Genomic DNA, 20,679 nt, shown 5'->3' on the forward strand with positions numbered 1-20,679 from the left:
AAAGGAAAGAAAATAAAATAACGTTTTTATCCTGCATAATTACAGTATTTAATCCTTAAATTTCTTCCACAAATGTTTATGCTGATTCATACTTTTGTGTTAAAGTTTAAAAAATTCAAAAATACCCATTCTTGCTAATACGCGATCCTGTTTAATACGCTATTTTCATGCGTTCCCTTGAAGAGCGTCTTACCGAGGTTTCACTGTAATATGAACATTTTACGCAACTAGTGTTCACTTAAAAATAGATTTCTTTTTTGTTAAAATTTCGAGTCTTTAAATTTTTTAAATCATGTTTTATTTAACGACACTCGCAACAGCCAAGGTTCTATCAGCATCACTGGTGTGCTGGAATTTTGTCCCACAGGAGTTTGTACCAACTGCACCACTTAGGCCGATTGGAGTCTGGGTCCGCATCTATCCGCAGTATGTGGAACCCGAATCACGTTAAGTGACATGCACACACACGCACGCACACACATAAAAAAAATAGAAAGTAACTTGAAAATGATCGACTTCATTGTGATTGGCTTGCTAAGAGAGTACTGTACTCTTAAAAAAGCATATGCTTTGAAAACTAACTCTAGTCTTACTACCTAAATGACATTTCATACAAGTTGAGAGGATGCGAAGGCATTTCTTTCTCCTTCTACTTGCCCTGAGTTCATCAGTAACAGACCGGTATCTGTTATCTCTTATACCTGCACCCCCCACCCAAGTTGTACACACAAGAAAATAAAATATTAAATAAAGTACATAAGTGGATATAAAATACAGTGACACAGATGTTTGACAATTATATGTTTCAGTATACTTTAGTGCCGTTCTTACAATATTTTCAACTAATAATTAATTCAATTAAGGGATGTTAGTTTGTATTATGAAGTCGGGGGGGAATTGACATAGTGCAGATTGTCCCATTGTGTATGCTGTAGAGTAGTAACTAGTGGTGAAGAAAACATTTATCTTCTGCTGTCAGTAGCTTTTTAATGTGCCAGTTGATATAAACAACAATAAAATGAAATATAAACGCTTAGTATAGATTTTCGAAATATAGATTACTGGTAAACATTTTCAATAATAAGAATTTTCACTAAGTTCAAAGTCAATTAGTCGAACGTTAGTAAGATGGACAGTAGCATCTTCCCCTTCACAGACGGTAAAGAGTGTGAGTAGAGGGGAAAGCCTATCAACCAAACTGAAATGGGGATTAGGTATTTTAGTTATGCAGAAAAATCAGCTTAAGTCCTGAGTGCTATGCAACCTAACTCAACAAAACGCAATGTCAAATAGCAACCATGCAAAAAATTATCTCTGTTTCACCCAGCATGAGGCAACAATTCCAATTCTTGCGATGTATGATGATCGTAAAATATTAAGGAAATGGTCTTGAAAATGATCTAGCACAAAATGAACAACTTTAAGGCAGATAATGCAGAGAAAGAAGTTTACATTTCATAATTTATTCTTCCGAATCTCATGGTACAAGATCAATGTCAGAACTTACCCTTAATTCCTCATCTGAGTCTGCCCCATTAGCTCGAGATGGAGAGTTATCCCCTGCGCCATCTTCACCGCTATCTGAATCCTCACTGTCACCATACATCCCCAGACCTGCATGTGTGGGATTTCCAATTCTCAAAATATCACTGCATCATCAATATGCTGCCTTAAGTTGATCAATATGTTAAAAGAAGTAACATAGATATACTGGATCTGCAGTAATACATTATTGTACATTTTTGTAATAATTATTTGTAAAGTTATACCAAATATAAGGATTAGATGCTGAAAATCATAACTATTTACCTACGAACAAAAGAAACATTAATGTTATTTATATTATTATTTACGTGTGCAATGTAAGAGAAGATATCTTTAAACTTTTATATTTTTAAATTTTGCTTGTGTGCATATATGTGTTCTCCCCCCCCCCCCACCCAATTTCTATTCCTCTTAATTGTAACTGACAATATGTCAACTATCTGACCAACCAGATAGTTATAATAACATGGCGAACTGGCGAATTATGAAGCCATCCTAAATAACCTGTTACATCAATGATTTGTACACCATAAATTTGTCAGGAGAGAGATTTGAACTCTAGTCGTCTGCACACATAGTACATTCACTGATCATATTCTCATAAACAAAATCATGAATTCTCTATATCACAATCACAGAAATTTCTCACCATGCATTATATGTAACAATGGTTTTGTAGAAAATAAATGTATGTGTATCAGTGTGAGTGTTATGTCATATGGGCTCCTTTTTAATATAATAACCACCCACAAAATTTCAGGACTTTCAACTTTACTACTAGCACTTGGAGGTATGCTTGAAATATGCAACAACAACAAATTCCACAATTTGGGACATCTGGCCGAAATCTACGGCTGACCACTAGGATCCAAAGCAGAGGTTAAATGAAAAATACAATATGATTGCGGAGAGAATACGGAACAATGATAAATTTAAAAATAAAGTACAATTTGATTTCGGAGAAACATGAGATGAAAATACATTGAAGAGTAATGAAATGAAGTGAAAAAAAATTACATAGTATTATACAAGTGATTGTGTAAAATGGATAATGAATCTCTCAATACCATTAGACAAATTTTGTTAATGTTCTCATTAGAAAATTTAAGAGAAAGGAGAATGGTTTTGATGAAAGAGTGATGGAACGGAGAAAAATTCTCTCCGGCGCCGGGATTTGGACCCGGGTTTTCAGCTCTACGTGCTGATGCTTTATCCACTAAGCCACGCCGGATACAACCCCGACGCCGGTCAGAATCGTCTCAGATTAAGCTCCATCTCTTGGGTTCCCTCTAGTGGCCGCCCTCTCCACTACGTCATAGATGTCTATGAACGCAGGACCGAAGTCCATACATGTGTTGAGGTGCACTCGAATGAGTGACTGGTTGGCCGAGAATTTTTCTCCGTTCCATCACTCTTTCATCATATGATGATGCAGAATATCTGCATGGAAATATCATATGTACTTCGGTACATCAAAATATATATGATATGTGTAATAAATCACTTCGTGATTTAAGACGGCGCCCATACCGTCGGATCCCGGCCAACCAGTCACTCATTCGAGTGCACCTCAACACATGTATGGACTTCGGTCCTGTGTTCATAGACATCTATGACGTAGTGGAGAGGGCGGCCACTAGAGGGAACCCAAGAGATGGAGCTTAATCTGAGACGATTCTGACCGGCGTCGGGGTTGTATCCGGCGTGGCTTAGTGGATAAAGCATCAGCACGTAGAGCTGAAAACCCGGGTTCAAATCCCGGCGCCGGAGAGAATTTTTCTCCGTTCCATCACTCTTTCATCATATGATGACGCAGAATATCTGCATGGAAATATCATATGTACTTCGGTACATCAAAATATATATAATATGCGTAATAAATCACTTCGTGATTTAAGACGGCGCCCATACCGTCGGATCCCGGCCAACCAGTCACTCATTCGAGTGCACCTCAACACATGTATGGACTTTGGTCCTGCGTTCATAGACATCTATGACGTAGTGGAGAGGGCGGCCACTAGAGGGAACCCAAGAGATGGAGCTTAATCTGAGACGATTCTGACCGGTGTCGGGGTTGTATCCGGCGTGGCTTAGTGGATAAAGCATCAGCACGTAGAGCTGAAAACCCGGGTTCAATCGGCGCCGGAGAGAATTTTTCTCCGTTCCATCACTCTTTCATCATATGATGACGCAGAATATCTGCATGGAAATATCATATGTACTTCGGTACATCAAAATATATATAATATATAAAATATATAGAATGGTTTTGGTTAACTTAACTGAAGTTCCCCTAGTGCCAAAAAGAAGTCCTTTCACTTCCCATGTATTAATATTCATTTTGTATCTCTCACTGAAGTGAGGAATACATGGGTTGTAAATAGACGTCTTTTCATCGTTAATGTTATTGGCTTGTTGATCATCCTTCTCAAAACGGACACTCTTTAAAAGCTCTAAAATGTTTTAATTTAAAAGAGTTCCTTTCAATGTATACTTGCAATAATAAATGGGACTGAAATTTTAATATTCAATATTCTTAAAATTCACAATGCAATAACTTGGCATAACTTCAATTTAAGGAATTATGCACAGATTTAAATCATAATTAAAAAAATTATATTATTATAAGCTCAGTAATTCATATTATATAACCCTGTGAGTTGAAGAGTTTGAAAGTTACAGTTTAATGTCAAATGAAACAGAAAATTCAATTTGTTTTAGAAATACCTTAGTTAAATTTTCTACTTAGGAATTTCAATAAAAGTATACTTTCTTATAGGAATTTTGGCAAAAGTATACTTTCTCTATAAATTATATATCTCTACAGATATTGTGATATGAAATAAAATTTTATTTGAACAATATACAAAATCAACAAAAGAAGTTTCAGATTGATCAAGTTTGAAACACTAGCTCATTTTATTTCAGTAGGGATTCAGAAGAGGGTACAGAAGCATGTGTTCCTCCCAAAAACTGGGGGCGGGGGAAGGGGGGGAGAACACACGTTTTTATTTTTTTAACTTGATTTCAGAGCATTTTTTTCTCCATTCTGTTATATATGAAGTCCACAAACCATTGCATTCTTTGGGAATGGCATTCATTTTTGTTATTCTTTCGGACTCAGCAAATGACCAACAGAAATCACATTTCTTTCCAAATGTTTTTAAATCTTTGTGAATTGAGCACTACTGTTGTGTATGCTATGTGAATATCAGTTTAAGCAAAGCAGGGTGGTGGGTTTGAAACATTTAACTGTTAAATATTTCTCATTGGTAATATTAACATCTTTTCCTGTATTCACAGTGGCATCAGGTACTTCAAACATCATCCAGAAAAAAGATTTAAGAAAAAATAATATTTTACATTTTTTCAAGAAAATAAAATCTAATTCAGAATACATATGTAAATGTTAGGTATTTTTTATTTTCTTTTATTGGGTTATTTTACGATGCTGTATCTAGGTTATTTAGCGTCGGAATGAAATGAAGGTGAAATGAGTCCGGGGTCCAGCACCGAAAGTTACCCAGCATTTGCTCGTATTGGGTTGAGGGGAAAACCGTGGAAAAAACCTCAACCAGGTAACTTGCCCCAACCGGGATTTGAACCCGGGCTACCTGGTTTCACAGCCAGACGCGCTGACGGTTACTCCACAGGTGTGGACAAATGTTAGGTAAAAAGCGAGTGAAAACAATTATTATTATTATTATTATTATTATTATTATTATTATTATTATTAAGGAAAATGGCTACAACTTAGCATTCATTTTCTACTCTGCAAAGAATCGAGACCTACTTTAAGATCTACAATGAGGCATCAATGGCTGAATGGTCTTACTACCCTGAACATCCATAAAGAAAAATACCAAGTGAAAGGTAATTCATATATTTGCAAGGAAATATACACGGAAACTGCAGCTTCAGTTTTTATAAGGTACTGGTAAGTGAAACATTTTAACAAGTTCCAATTAACTGATCATTTAAAAGTTAAAGTAACTTTAACACTTATAAAAAACACTACTAAAAATGCAGGTGCTAGATTAAAGAAAATATAAAATTAAAAAATATGAAAGAACAAGCAAAATAAACATTTTGTCGAATTTGTTTTATGTAAGGAATATTTTGGTGAAGTTTTGTCTTGCTAATAATTTGGATGTACAATACTAAGAAAAAATTTAAATTAATAAAGATTTATGTAAATTCTCCATTAATAATGCTTACTTTTGAAGAATCCTACAACTGCGCCTGAGTAATTTATACATTTAAATGTGGCTCATTGGTGTTTGCATTCAAGAATAAGATATCTCAAGAACAAGTTAAACTGTAATTAACGTGATTAATATTTGATGACGTTGGTTCAATAATTTTTATATCACCTATAGTAAGTTCTGATTTTATGTGACACCAACTTTTGTGTAATACAAAATACGAATCTTAAATCTGGTATAACTTGACAATAATTAACTTACATATATAGTACAATAATGAAAATATGGTAGTTGAAAATATATATTTCAGAACATAACTGTAGGTAATGAAGAAGAAATTAAACACAATGGGCAGGAATGACATACTTAAACTCCCATTAGTTTCAGGAAAAGTTAAAATTTGCATTTCATCATCTCAATTACCTGAATCTGCATAATTTGAAATAAAAAGTGTACAGTATGGTATACGAGATAAAAGGGAGAGTTAAGATAAATCATACTTATGTACTTTACTTAAAAAATCTACGCAGCAAAAGCTACAGCATTAAACATTGCCTTACATAAGTAACAGTATGATGAAATCATCTATAAAGTTCATAATAATAACAACACATTTCATATAACAAGTACAACAGAATTTCAGGAATATATTATAATCTGCAACATTTGTCTTACCTTTAGAAATAGAAATGTAATAAAAAATCTACAATTGTTTAGACAAGTAAGCTGTAAGAGTACATCCACTAAGTTGTTACGAATTTGAATGTTATGTTTTTGCTGCAAAAATTAGATACTGATGACAAACTATTACTTAATAGAATTATTGCTATTTCTTGCTATCACAATTCATATGGTGTACTTGGGATGTTATACTGAGAACATTTTACAGAAAGACCCTTTTGATATTTATTCACAATATAAAATTGTGAGGACATTTCAAACATTTTCTTATAACATTTCTTTATAATTATCACCGTTCAGCATGGATTTTGCTGACTAGAAACTAAACAGTGTTTTTGGTACAGTTTTTTCACGCTGATTATTAATAAGAAATTAGTTTTTGCCTATCTCATCAGAATTTTCCATAAATTGTAAATTTTCATTTTAGATATCACCATTCCAGGTAAACTGGGAATTCTAATGGAGAAGTCTTTTTCAGAAATATTTGTTTATTATTAGTGTAAGACATAGATATGGCTCTAAATTTAAATATTCTAATGTTTTATTTTCAAAAGGAAAATATTTTATAAGTTTTATGGGCAGTAGGTAGTAAGTTTTTATGTCGGAGTGTTTTAAAATCTTGGGCTGCAATATGAGTGCAATGGTTCATTCTTGCATATCCAACTGGATTATTTTCGTGAAAATCTAGGTGCTTTTGGTGAAGAACATGGCAAAAGGTTTCACCAGGACATTAAACAAGTGAAAACTAGATACCAAGGGAAGTGGAGTGTCAATATTATGATTGCTGATTATTGCTGGATGATTCAGAGAGAGAATTTTTCCAATGGTGCTTCTAGACAGTCAAGAAAATGGGAACAATGGTTATTAGAGAAGAAAAACTCGCTCCGAAACCAGGGATCGAACCCGGGTCCTTGGTTCTATGTACCAAGTGCTCTAACCACTGAGCTATGCCGAAGTTCAATCCACAGCACTGGATCGAACCCCTCTTCTCTAGTGTTTTTCCCTTTGTGACCTGACTCCAAGTTCGACATATAATAATCATTGTTACCATAACAGGTATATTCTGTAGGACCAAAAATTAATCTTTACGTAGATTCTTCACCCAACAGTGCATAATACTATGGAATCCTGGCCACCAAGTCACTCAATTGAGTGCGCTCCTTGTACAATGATAGTTAACTTTATATATATAGTATATATATATCAACATACATGTCGAACTTGGAGTCATGCCACAAAGGGAAAAATACTAGAGGAAAGGGATTCGATCCGGTGCTGTGGATTGAACTTCAGTGTAGCTCAGTGGTTAGAGCATTTGGTACGTAGAATCAAGGACCCGAGTTCGATCCCCAGCGCCAGAGCGAGTTTTCCTCCTCTAATAACCATTGTTACCATAAGAGACATATTCTGTAGGACCAAAAATTAATCTTTACATAAAAAAATGGAAATTTCAAACACAATGTAATAAATATTAAAATTGTGTCACTCAGTGTCATTTTTTTTGTGTAGTCTATAAACATTTATTAAGAAACGTTTTTATAAAAATTCTAATACAATTGAAATTTTATTTCTGTATTGTTTGCAAAAAATTCTGACGTGATAGCACAATTTGGAGGCCATTTTCGAATTCAGCATGAAAAATCTGATAAGAATCGCCTATCAGATCTAACTCAGTTTTCAAAATGAAATTGTGTTGTTATCAAAAGCTTGGCTCTGGCAATGAAGCCATTAGCTCTCTCGCTGTCCAGTGTCTCTCTTTGATGGATTCAGCAGGTAGTGCTTCATAGGTTTGAAGATTTCTTCAGCCACTTCCTCTTCTTTGTTGCACAAGGGACAATTTGGATTTGTTATTTACATAACAGTATTAATATTATGTACAATAAGTTTCTGTGATAGATATTAACTGCTCAAGTGCATTAAAATTATAATACATAAAAATCCTATTAAGCTGATGATTAAATAATCTAATACTGAAATAAAAACATCCTTATTTCAGAACATTAAAAAATTACTTCGTGAAATTTAATGATTATCACTGAACACATTCAGTTATTTTAACTACTTTCATAAATTAAATATATTCATTTATTAAATTTAAAATAAATCTAGAACTGACGCCTATTAGTTTCATCAGTACGTCCAAAAACAAATGTCATAAAACTACTGTGTGAAACACATAAACGTGAATTTCATTGTCAATAAGCATAACAGCATTTACAACGTTTTTCCCATTGACAGTTCCACATTTCATATAAACTCGTACATAGGGCCCATTTCAAGTATTTAGCATCTATTCTGAATGTGGTATCAAAATGAAGCATTTATTTCCAATGTGATTAAAATCTATAACTGTGACACAAAAATATCTAACAAATAAAGGTTAAAAAAATATCATAGATCATTAAACATGTAATCAAATTCTAGTCAAATGAAGTTCTGATACACTAAGTTCTAATAACTATATTCTGAAAGTATAACCTCAAAAATTAGTTTCTTAAAGAAATTTCATGATACCTTAATTCAAAACAATTTTTATCAAATAAATGAAAAAAACACATGCCAAGTGATGCCTTCATGAAAGCTGCAAAATAAACCAAAATTATTTGAAACATATATTCTTATTTCAAGTTTAAAGATCAAGAACACTTTACCATTAACGAATCCTGGTCATAAAATCAGACATAATCTTGAATGATTTGTAGATTAGACTGCAGTTGACGAAATTAGGGCATGATTATTTAATAAGAGGGTTTTCATCTCTATAGGAGAGTTTACAGTAAGTATTCAGACTTCAACATAATAAATATCACAATCAAAATATATATCTTAGTTTAATGACTTACCATCAGCAAATATGTCAACTCTCAAGAAAAGAAAATTAAATTGAATTAACAAAATAGAATCACATTTCTGAACCTGTAAGTCATAATAGTATATTACTCTAATTTTTCTATTCCCTTTTATCATTAGTAATCATATACCACACAGTACACTTTTACACCAATATTTCAAAATATGAAGTCAGTTTGTTACCTATTAGCATTGTAAGCGAATAGAGAAATATTATTATACAAGATTACATTACTATATAAGATGAGCAATTGTGTCTTTTGAACATGATTGTAATTTGACGTCTAGTTATGTTTATAAGTGGCTGCACAGTAAAAATATGAAAATTTTGTCTTATGGATACACAAATTTACATAAATTTGAGTCAATTATTAAAAGCATATATTAAATCAGGGTATGTGAAATATGTGACAAATATTTCAGCTTGTCTATCACTAATGGCCTTAATGCATTTTAGTTTCTTCATTTTGAGAGTAAGAACGTAATAAAATGGTTGACTTTGTAACTTTCACAAATTCATCTAATTGCAATGATTTTATGATTCACTCATATTTCTTTGCTATTTTTTTTGGGAAGCAGGACGGAAAGAGAAGTAACAGACAACATAAAATACAGAATATACTGTTTTCATGTACTGTAAGTCAGTATATTTTACTCATTTACTTTAGAAAGGTGTGCTTCTGAAACTTTTAAGCCACACAATCCTCCAAAACATAGAAAAAACTAATACTCTGCAACCCTCCTATGAGGGGGGGGGGGAGAATAATAATAATAATAATAATAAAAACTTATACGAGCAATTAGTCCAAAACTGTTTACTCTCTTTCCAGCTAAAGATTGAAGTAAATGTAAATAAATGCACGTGGCATAATGGTTCCTGATTGACTATTGGACGCACAACGCCTCCAAGGTCATGCTTGTCATCTTCTTCTTTCACATTAAAATAGTTCCTTCTAAAAATAATAAAATGTATACTATACATGGAACAGGATAAATTAAACATGCTTAGAAGAACACTTTCTTACGATTTAAACAATAAGTTTAGATTAGTAGTTTCAGACATTGCATGATAAATCATTGTAACGTGTATTATGGCAAAGCGCATGCGTAATAGGCATTAAACGAACTCCAAAAGTGACCTCCAGCTTCACAGAGCACATCAGCACAGCTGGTAACACAGTGCGAGATTCAGTGTTGCCAACTTCGAAGAAATTTCTGTAGAATTAAAGAAAATCCACTATTCCCAGTAGAGAAATAATGAACTCTTCGATATCAACTCGCATAACTTATATCCAACTAATGAAAATTCTTCGACATCTCTTTATCCCTGTTATTGAATCACCGTGTCTGTCGGCACAAAATTCGTCTCCCCTCTGCCTCTAGCGCATGTGCGTTCTGAGAACGATCACGTGAGAGATGCACACCTTGATCACGTGAAAGATGGCTTTGTGAATCCCCAACTCCGTCTTTCTCGCACCATCTGAGGTCGAGGTCAGTGTCTCAGTTCAGTGAGTCCTAATATTTTATTTGTGGCAGACGACAGTGACTATTGTATTGTAGTAGCCTATTGTTAAGCAGTCAGTACACGAAGCGTGTGTTGTGGTTGTGCCGGATATGGAGGGGATAGAGCCGCTATCAATTTTCGATTAATAGTATACGAGTTCACGCACTGACATAAGTAGAATCTAATTATTATATTAACAACATTTTAACTTCATTAAAATCATGTAAGTCTTGTTATTAACCCTCTGTGAGCATTTTACGAGTTAGTTTAATGAATATGTTGAAATGTGGTCTGCAATATATCAGATGATGGCTACCCTGCATGCTCACTTGCTGAAAATAATGCGCCCTGGTGGCTACTTTGGTAGCTAACTTGCGATTGCGGAATAATACATTTCGGTTTTGTTTATGTCTACTTCAATCTTTAGTTGGAAAGAGTATAGCTGCCTTGATAGTCATGTTTGATTCAACATATTTGTATGCGTATATTTTGACTTACAGAGTACACTGCATCCACCCAAGTCTCAACATGCTGTTTACCTGTGTCTGTTATAAAAGAAGCTGTATGGGAGACAAAGAATCATTTCCCAGATTGCAACTGGTGCTTTCATTCCATTTTCCAGAAGTGTAATTTCAGTAACTAAATCAACAGTTCATAGCATAAATACACGTCAAAAAAATGACTTTCATACTCCATCAGCAAGTCTATCGTGCTATCAAAAAGGAGTGCGTTATATGGCAGTAAAAATTTTTAATAGCCTCCCTATCGATATAAAAAAATGAAACTCAAAACATAAGATTATTTAGAGCCAAATTAAAGAAGTACCTAATTTCTCACACCTTCTATTCTGTAGGTGAATTCATGACATTCAATAACGCTTCATGAAATTGATACTAAAACTTTGTGTTGTACTAGTAAACTATATTGTAAATCTCTTCTGTATATATTTCATCTAAACTGTGACTTTAAATTAAGACTTTATAATAGTATTAAGTTTTTTGACTTGTTCCATATTCTAGCTGTAAAGCAATGTATGAATACCATGGAATGTTAATAAATACAATACAATACAATACAAAGTGCTAATTGAACTTTTAGATTTAATATACACTCAGAAAAAAATAATTCATTAAAGATTTCTTCAAATGGCAATGCAATATGTTGTTTGCTTTCAAGTTCCATCCACAGAAAATGTGAAACCATCAAAGTTGGTTTGGCACTTAGAAATCAAACATTTTTCTCTTAAAACCAAATCCCTTGAACTTTTCAAAACAAAACATCACTTTAAATAAAAAATCAACAAGCTTCTATATGCAAAACAAACCAGAGTAATAACTCAACATTTTTTTTTTTTTCAAACATTCTATCACGTACCATTAAGAGTAGCCAAGATGTGTAAGCACCACACAAACCTTGTACTGCCTTTTGCTACTAACATAGTCAATGTTTTAATTCTGCTACTAATATAGTCAATGATTTAATAGGCACAGAACAAAAAAAAAAAATTGAAACTATTCATTCCATTTCCATTTCCCAGTGATGCTGTGTTAGGTGAATCAATAAGATGGCTGCCAATGTTCGAAGTAAAATAATTTAGAAGGTGAAATCAAGTGAATTTTGTTTGTTATTCAGTATGATGAATCAAAGTGTGTGTTGAACATTTCTCAATTTTTAATGTTTTGTCAGGTATTAATGTGATAGGTCAATTGCAGAAAATGTCGTTTTGCAAATGAATACCTGGTAGTGAAACAATAAAAGGGCTTTTTAACATTTTTACAAGGATATATAAATACTGTTTAACATTCTTTGTCTTTGGCAACCTCACCAAGTTGAGGAAGATTTATTTATTTAATTAATAATAAGCATAATATTCTTAAACGTTTTATTTTACAACAAAACTTTTCCCATAGAATGTGCACCCGAATTTTTTCTCCATATTTTCAGTAAGAAAAAAAGTGTAATATACACGAACAAATAACAGTATATGTTCGTTTTTCTTAAAATATATATATATATATTTTATTGCTTGTGTACATGTTATTTTTATTTTGCGACCCCTTGATATGACCCACAATCCCCAGTTTGCTTTAGAATGATATTTTTTTTACACTTAATGTACACATTTAGTACGACTTTGCTAATCAACATTTTATGTCTTGTAACCCACATGTATTCTCCTATTAGTATATTAACTGTATTAGTATATCTGAAGTGAATTAATCGTCGTCGTGTGTGTGTGTGTGTGTGTGTGTGTGTGAGTGTGTGTATTCCCCTTATGTTATGTAACTGATTTTGATTATGTGTAATTTTCTACTTTATTTTATATATTATGTAACCGATCTTGACTATTTGTAATTTTATATTTTGTAACTGATCTTGACTATTGTAATTTTCTACTATATTTTATGTAATTTCTAAGGTACTTTCTTTTGTGTTGTTTTGTAATCTAATTTTGTATTTCATGTGAAACCTGGTTGAGTGGAAGAGAAGGCCTCGTGGCCTTAACTCTGCCAGGCAAAATAAACCTACTACTACTACTACTACTGCTGCTGCTGCATTTTTCAATGGAAATTTTGTACTTTGTGTATCATAAACTATGCAAAACTACAGAACTGTGATAGAATGGATAAATATCCATAAAAGAAATACTGTCAACCACAAAATTGATGAGAAAATCAAATAAGGCAATCAGATGAAATAACGTGTTTTTTTTTAATCAGTTATTTATAGGATAATCAACAAAGTCACTATTTCATATATGATTTACTTACGGCTTTTAGAGAACCCGGAGGTCCACTGCTGCCCTCACATAAGCTCGCCATTGGTCGCTATACTGTGCAAGATTAATCCAGTCTCTACAATCAAATCCCACCTCCCTCAAATCAGTTTTAATACTATCCTCTCATCTACGTCTTGGCCTTCCCAAAGGTCTTTTTTTCCTCGAGCCTTTCAACTAACACACTATAGCTCACAGATGCTACCCGATCTTCTCCAGGGACATAATGGGATTTTCTGTCTATGTTTTCACATGTGAACAATGTAAAGAGTAAAAATATGCGGCATGTGCGATTCGTGAAAACCACTCACATCTTCGTCCGACTCTTCCCGTTCACATGAATGACTTTTTTTTTTTGGGCCTAGCCACAAGTGCTGTTGTTTTGGTATTTCCGGTTATTTTGGTACCGGATACGAGGGATTTTACTGTAGATACGTAAGTACGTTAGAACTGAGGATTAATTGAACCCCTCTGTAAATGCCATACCATGCCAAATAAGGAAATTATTGGGAGAGTGTGGAAAGATGAAAATCACTGCAATCAATTTTGAGCAAATAACCATTTTTTCGGAATATGTATGGTAAGACTTTCCTGTGTTAAATTCCAAGTACCTTGTTTACATGTTTCGACCTATTTATGGGTCATCTTCAGAACTGGTCGTTGTTGGTCTTGGCGCCACTTGTTCTGTTTCCTGTGAGGGTGTGTTCCTGTGGCATAGTGTAGAGTCGAAGAGTGTGTGTGTTTTGAAGTTGAGTTGTGTTGAGAATTTCGTGGGTGTGTTTTTGTGTGTCTGTATATTTCATATTGTTCTAGTGTGTTTAGTTTGTGGCTTTTTGATTGGATGTGCAGTATTTCCATGTCTGTGTTGATGTCTCTGTGGGTTGGTTAGCATTTTGTGATGTGTTCTGCATATGTGGAGGTGTTTTGTAATTTTGTTATGGCTGTGATGTGTTCTTCGTAACATGTTTGAAACGATCTGCCTATCTGTCCTATGTAGAAGTTGTTGCAGGTGTTACATTTGAGTTTGTATACGCCTGTGTGGTTGTATTTGTTTGTTGGTGTGTTCAGATGTTTTTGTAGAGTGTTATTTGTTCTGTATACGATGTTGTAATTTAATTCCTTGAATCAGGTTGCACCCCAACGAAATTCTCAACACACAACTCAACTTCAAAACACACACACTCTTTGACTCTACACTATACCACAGGAACACACCCTCACAGGAAACAGAACAAGTGGCGCCAAGACCAACAACGACAAGTTCTGAAGATGACCCATAAATAGGTCGAAACATGTAAACGAGGTATGTTGAAATTTAACACAGGAAAGTCTTCACATACATATTCCGAAGTGATACAATCAAGATGTATAACCATTTTTTGCTTTTATATAGGAACATATCTGTCATAACACCATTTCGTAAGCAGATATAAATACAATTCTTAGAACATTTAAGAAGAAATGACTGTTCAAGAAAGACCAATTGCATGCCAAAAGTACTTTTTTGGTATGATTAATATCGAAAACGTAATTTTCATTAAAATCCTGGAACAGATTTTCTGCAGCTTTAAACTCGTGAACTAACAAATTAACAGAAAAGTAGAACTAATACTCATATAGCACACAATTGCTCATCATATACCATGCGTTTGAACAATTTACATGTAAAACCCAATTGTCTACAACGAGCATAATGCATTCTTGTATTCAGATATAATCCGAACCATTTCATTGCTATCTCAAATGATTTACATAAGCCTTGAAATATCACTTACCCAGCTTGCCAGTCAAAGATGCTAAAGCCTGGGTCTTCCGCAGTTGCAATGCTGGAGCTTTGTCATAAATATAAATGTTTAGTACAAGGCGACTGACACACATAAAGGAGAAGGGAGGATGTTTTAATTCTGTTCCCTAATGGACCACTGCACAGCCTTGAGGGTGAAAATCATCTGCTTGCCACCTTAATCTGCAAGTAGCCCACAGCTGATTGTTCTTTACATAACACTGCATACTGCAGCATCCTTGTAAACAGATCCATAGTAAGCAGAGAACATACATCTTACTGAAAAACTATTATTTATCAAGAGAAAGAGATTAGGATGATCTGAAAATTCAAGACAGTAAATAACCTCATTTAATATAAAGAATAATTTTAGTACACTAGATCGTATCAATGCATACATCAGTAAAGATTTCCACATATAAGGCTCTTTAATGCAAGTATCTGATTCTAATATATACTGAAAACAGTTGCTAAAAGCATAATGCGTAACATAGAATGCAATATTTCTATGTACAAAGCAGGCAAGATGTTGTTTAAAAAGTTCTCTATCTTGCACTTGACAATACACTTTTGATACTGAACGTGAAAATAATGAACTGAGCAGAATTGTGAATGTGTAATTGAAGTTTCTAGTACCTTTCGCCTTTGCTTTACTTAACACTTCATGTGCTACAGCTTCCATCTCCTCAGTTGTAACTTCCAAAAGAATTTCCGTCAATGTACGACGGACCTTTAACATCTGAAAATTAACAACAAAATCAATAGTTATTAAATTAGAAATAAGAGAAGATTCTGTAGAAGATATACTCGAAACTACCTCATTATTGCCAAAGTCAGACATGATCAAAATGCACTTTTCACAATGAAATTAGTAAAAGCCTACATGTAGGCAGTATGCTTTCACTGAAAACAGAACAAGATTTACATAGGGTCAAGTAGGACTAATATGATACAGTAAAAAAAGTCAGGCTAATTTGATACATACTTCAAAATCTACCAAATGCTCAGTTTAAAAATAATTAAAACTGCAATAGGGATATCCTGAACTAGCACCAACAGATAGCACGTGTGTACTTTGAGGGATGCGCTTTGCATGTGCATTTGTTTTCTGGTATATAAACATTGAGGATTTATGTAGCGTATTAGTACATTAAATACTCTTAAAAACAACTCAAAATGGCAAATTTTTGTATGTTCCTATATGTAAAAATCAGGGAAAGCCTTTTGTCTTCATTCAGGTCCCGAAATATTCTGAATATATGCTTTGAACCTTAAAAATTTAACTAACGAAATTGCGCCTTGAAAGTGTTAGCAATTAAAACTACTTCAAGTAAGGAATTGCTGGCTACAGTTTCATTTTGGAAGAGGAAAAAGTTATTTTCTAATGCCAGGTGTTTGACAATAAAGTCATTTGACCTCTTGCACTCCAATATTTTTCAAAGATATTATCATGACCAACCACTGAAGCACAGATTTTGAGGTATTCCGAATCCATTTCTTGGTTTGAGTTGCACAATGGGCAGTTAGGGGACTGATATATTAATAAAAGCATATGCAACCTCGACAGCAAGCTATGTTAGCTTACATTATATTCAGTACTTCTAGGAGTCTCTGAAGTTTACGCCTGCAGAAACTCTCGATTAACTGAGATGTTTATTATCTAGGACAATCCATAGTGAAATCCATTTCGTAAATAATGTTTTTAATGTGCTGTAGATTAATTATTAAAACCAAATTTTTACTTAAATTTTCAAAATCATCCTACATAGTATTCAAAACTGCATGTCCTTAACCTATAAAACACAGGAATAATCGTGATACTAGTCTTGCGATCATATTATATCATCTTATCAAACATTGGATTTAATCTTTCTGCAACTAGAGAAAAAAATACGAGGAATTCAATCTCGATAGTCCCTTCCCTATAAAAAAAATTGGTGGCTGCATATCCTGTTTTTAGTGTAGGCCTACGGTACTTACAATACTAATGATTAAAGAGGTAATATTTACCATACTTTCAACAAAGTTCCTATTTTATTTACTTATTATTTTTATTCGTGCACCTCGTTCTCAAAGTTCTCGTTTATGTTCATGCATATTCAATTTACTCGTATTTATATCCTGCATACTGCAGATTTCCCCATCCATCTCCCAGTATTATACAAGTTTACGCTATTATTTATTGTAAATTAAATTAAATTATGAGGTAAGAAAGTAAATTATACTAGGTTATATAAAATAATTAGAAATATAATATTGACACGCACAAAAAAACTTATTTACCCAACAAAGGGAGAACGTAATCAACTGCAGCATATGGCATAATATAGCCCTACAACATGTGCTGCATGGAACGCTCCTGCCATCTAACGGTAAAACTTCGCATAAGATATCCCTATTATAGAAATACAGATATGGAAATAAAATTTGGAGAGCTCCCTTATTGTAAGCAATACTTATACAATAAGGGAGCTCCAAATTTTATTTCAATACGTGTAATATTGAACAAAGTTAACAAAAATCATTATCAGTCTCATAAATGCATTTAAAAAAAAAAGGTAGTTTTGTGTATGTAAAAAAACTTTGACATGATGCTCGGTTACTTTTGTTATTGTTCTCAAATGAATAAAGATAGAATAATTTTTAAATTTTCCTTTTACTCAGAACATGTCTGCTTCATTTTCCTCTAAAGAAAAGCTGTGAATGTTGAGCAGTCTTACACTATAAGTTAAAAAATTACACATATAGAATTATTTACCTAACAATTTTAGCTTAATAGTCGTTCTTTTTACTGCTAAAATTTAACACAACTTTGGAAAATACATTCATCATTACTTAAAAACGTATTTTAATTCATTTTAGCAATACAAACTGTATCATAATTTTGTCAATCTATTTCCTTAGGTACCGAAAAATTACCTGGACATACATCAATTTTCTACACTGGCAGTAAGTATTAAAGTTTCATTAAATTGTATATTTTATTTTATGAGAAAGAGCTGTCATTACAAAAATTGCTAAATCTTAATCAATTTTAATGTGACTTCAACCAAACTTCTACAGGTCACACATTAAACATCTGTGTGTATGACAATAGCCTTACTTCATTGTTCTGTATAATATGGCCAGATTTATAGCACTGTATCAGAATAGCCCTCTGGGTGTATCACACTAGTCAACACAGAGGGCAAGTACGATACACTGTTTTGTTTTAATTTTATTCATTATCAATCAATCAATCAATCAATCAATCAATCGATCAATCAATATTCTTATGTAGCAAGCAGTCGTGGACAGCCGATGAGGGGTGGTCCTCCAGTTTGGGGGTTGGGCGAAGGGCTAACAACCCATCACCGTAAAAAACAGCTTGTTATGAAACCTTCAAATAAGCCTCGGAATAGGACTGATTCTCTGACATGACCACAGCAAATGTATGGGCGAATTCAGAAATGCATATAGAGTGTTAGTTGGGAGGCTGGAGCGAAAAAGACCTTTGGGGAGGCCGAGCCGTAGATGGGAAGATAATATTAAAATGGATTTGAGGGAGGTGGGATACGATGATAGAGACTGGATTGATCTTGCTCAGGATAGGGACCAATGGCGGGCTTATGTGAGGGTGGCAATGAACCTCCGGGTTCCTTAAAAGCCAGTAAGTAAGTAAGTATCCAGCTGTTTGCTGACAACATACATAAAGCCCACTACAGTCCATTGTAGTCTTTATCCATGACTATAAATGAAAAATATATATATATATATATATATATATATATATATATATAACTCCAAATCCTTCATATACGTTTAAAGTAGCACATCACTTAATTTTTTTAAGCTTGTATATGCTTTGATAGAAAAATTAAAACAAAAGACTGATATTTTGTATCAAAATAGCGCTATTTGACTCTACATTTTTTATTGATTATTTAACAATGCTGTAGTATCAACATGAAGTCATCTAGAGTTGACGGCAATTCGGAAGGCGGTTGTCTGCTAGCGTTTGCATCAAGAGAGACAGATAGAGAGAGCAAGGCAGCGTACAACATTGCCACATCGTACTTCACGAGCACGTGCAATACAAATAGCGCAGGAGAGAATTTAAATTATCAAAAGACAATAATGACCTTAGCCATTGATTACTGTAAGCATGACACCAAACAAACCCTCTTCCCTTCACTAACAATATTCTTTGCACGGTTCTCAATCCCACACCACATGCTTCTGCAGTCGTTTCTTGCATGTTGGCAACATTGCTCCCAGCATCAAGATGGCCGGCAGCGTTCTGCTCGTTAACATTTTTAAAATGGCTGCAAAAGGGTATCTGTCGGATACAGGGGGGACAGCCATTAATCCTTCCCATTGAAGGCTTTAAGGAACCAACCTGGACAAATACCCAATGTCCCATCCCTACGTTCCTGTGGTGCAGCTGTTAGTAAGCATAATTTTACGAGCTGAACTAAAGGGAGGGGCTACTCATCAATTAGCACTGGTCAGCTTGATGAGTTGATGACTGAATTGGTATAATTTTCCTCTATCCAATACCTAATTCCCTCTTTACCCTTTCCTATCCAGTCCTCTGACTGAACTCTTACTTTCTTCGATCCCGACGGCATTAGAGCATTCGAGGCCTAGGGGTTCATTTCCCTTTCCTTCCTCCTCTTCCTACTTTTCTGTTCCTAGTGCTGACCTGCTATGGCACTAAAATCGTCCTCCAGTGGCTTAAGGAGGGAAAGCTGGTGATCAACAAGATCTCCCAGCTATGTCCAATGGACCCGTCAACCAACAGCAGGTGTGGTCCTCCAGACATTCTGGGGGTTGTGTGTGAATGAAGTAGGCACCAAAACGTTAAAATATGATGTTCACTTAAATCGGCTACAACTTGCCGAAATCTGTGCTTCATTGGCTGGTCATGATAATATCTTTGAAAAATATTGGAGTGCAAGAGGTCAAATGACTTTATTGTCAAACGCCTGGCACTAGAAAACAACAACAACATTTTTAAAATAATTATACACCTTAAACACTATTTTCCGCGCCTGCTTGTGTAATACTTGTCTTTTTACAGTCGCTTCTTCCATTTATTTACCTTACATACACACAGTAAATGTTAGTTTTACTTATTCAATGTATTGAAACACTCGCACGTGAACAAACGAACTCGGGAAGTGCTTGTTATAGACTGATTCCGATTGGTTCTACTGTACAAGCTTGTGATGTCACATACCAGAAATGCTACGGCGCATATAGAAGCTAACCACCTTCCGAAATGCCATCTAGTCTAGCATTAGCAGAATTGGTGATAGGAAAGTGATATTTTGGCTAAATGAGGCTGAGATTC

At 34.1% G+C, this 20,679-nt stretch overlaps 1 protein-coding gene across 5 annotated transcripts in view; it reads right to left on the reverse strand.

Annotated features, from left to right (window-relative positions):
- LOC138695874 (arginine/serine-rich protein PNISR) overlaps positions 1-20,679 on the reverse strand; it is a 64,971-nt gene that overhangs the window by 23,335 nt on the left and 20,957 nt on the right. For all 5 annotated transcript variants that reach the window (XM_069820199.1, XM_069820200.1, XM_069820201.1 and 2 more), the window contains exons 8-10: positions 15,981-16,083; positions 15,337-15,393; positions 1,508-1,614 (exon numbers count right to left, since the gene is read on the reverse strand). In XM_069820199.1, the coding sequence (XP_069676300.1) occupies positions 1,508-1,614; positions 15,337-15,393; positions 15,981-16,083 (267 nt within the window). The remainder of the gene's footprint in view (positions 1-1,507; positions 1,615-15,336; positions 15,394-15,980; positions 16,084-20,679) is intronic.

This window comes from Periplaneta americana, chromosome 3 (assembly GCF_040183065.1).
Source record: "Periplaneta americana isolate PAMFEO1 chromosome 3, P.americana_PAMFEO1_priV1, whole genome shotgun sequence".
In the NCBI taxonomy this organism is placed as follows: Eukaryota; Metazoa; Arthropoda; class Insecta; order Blattodea; family Blattidae; genus Periplaneta; species Periplaneta americana.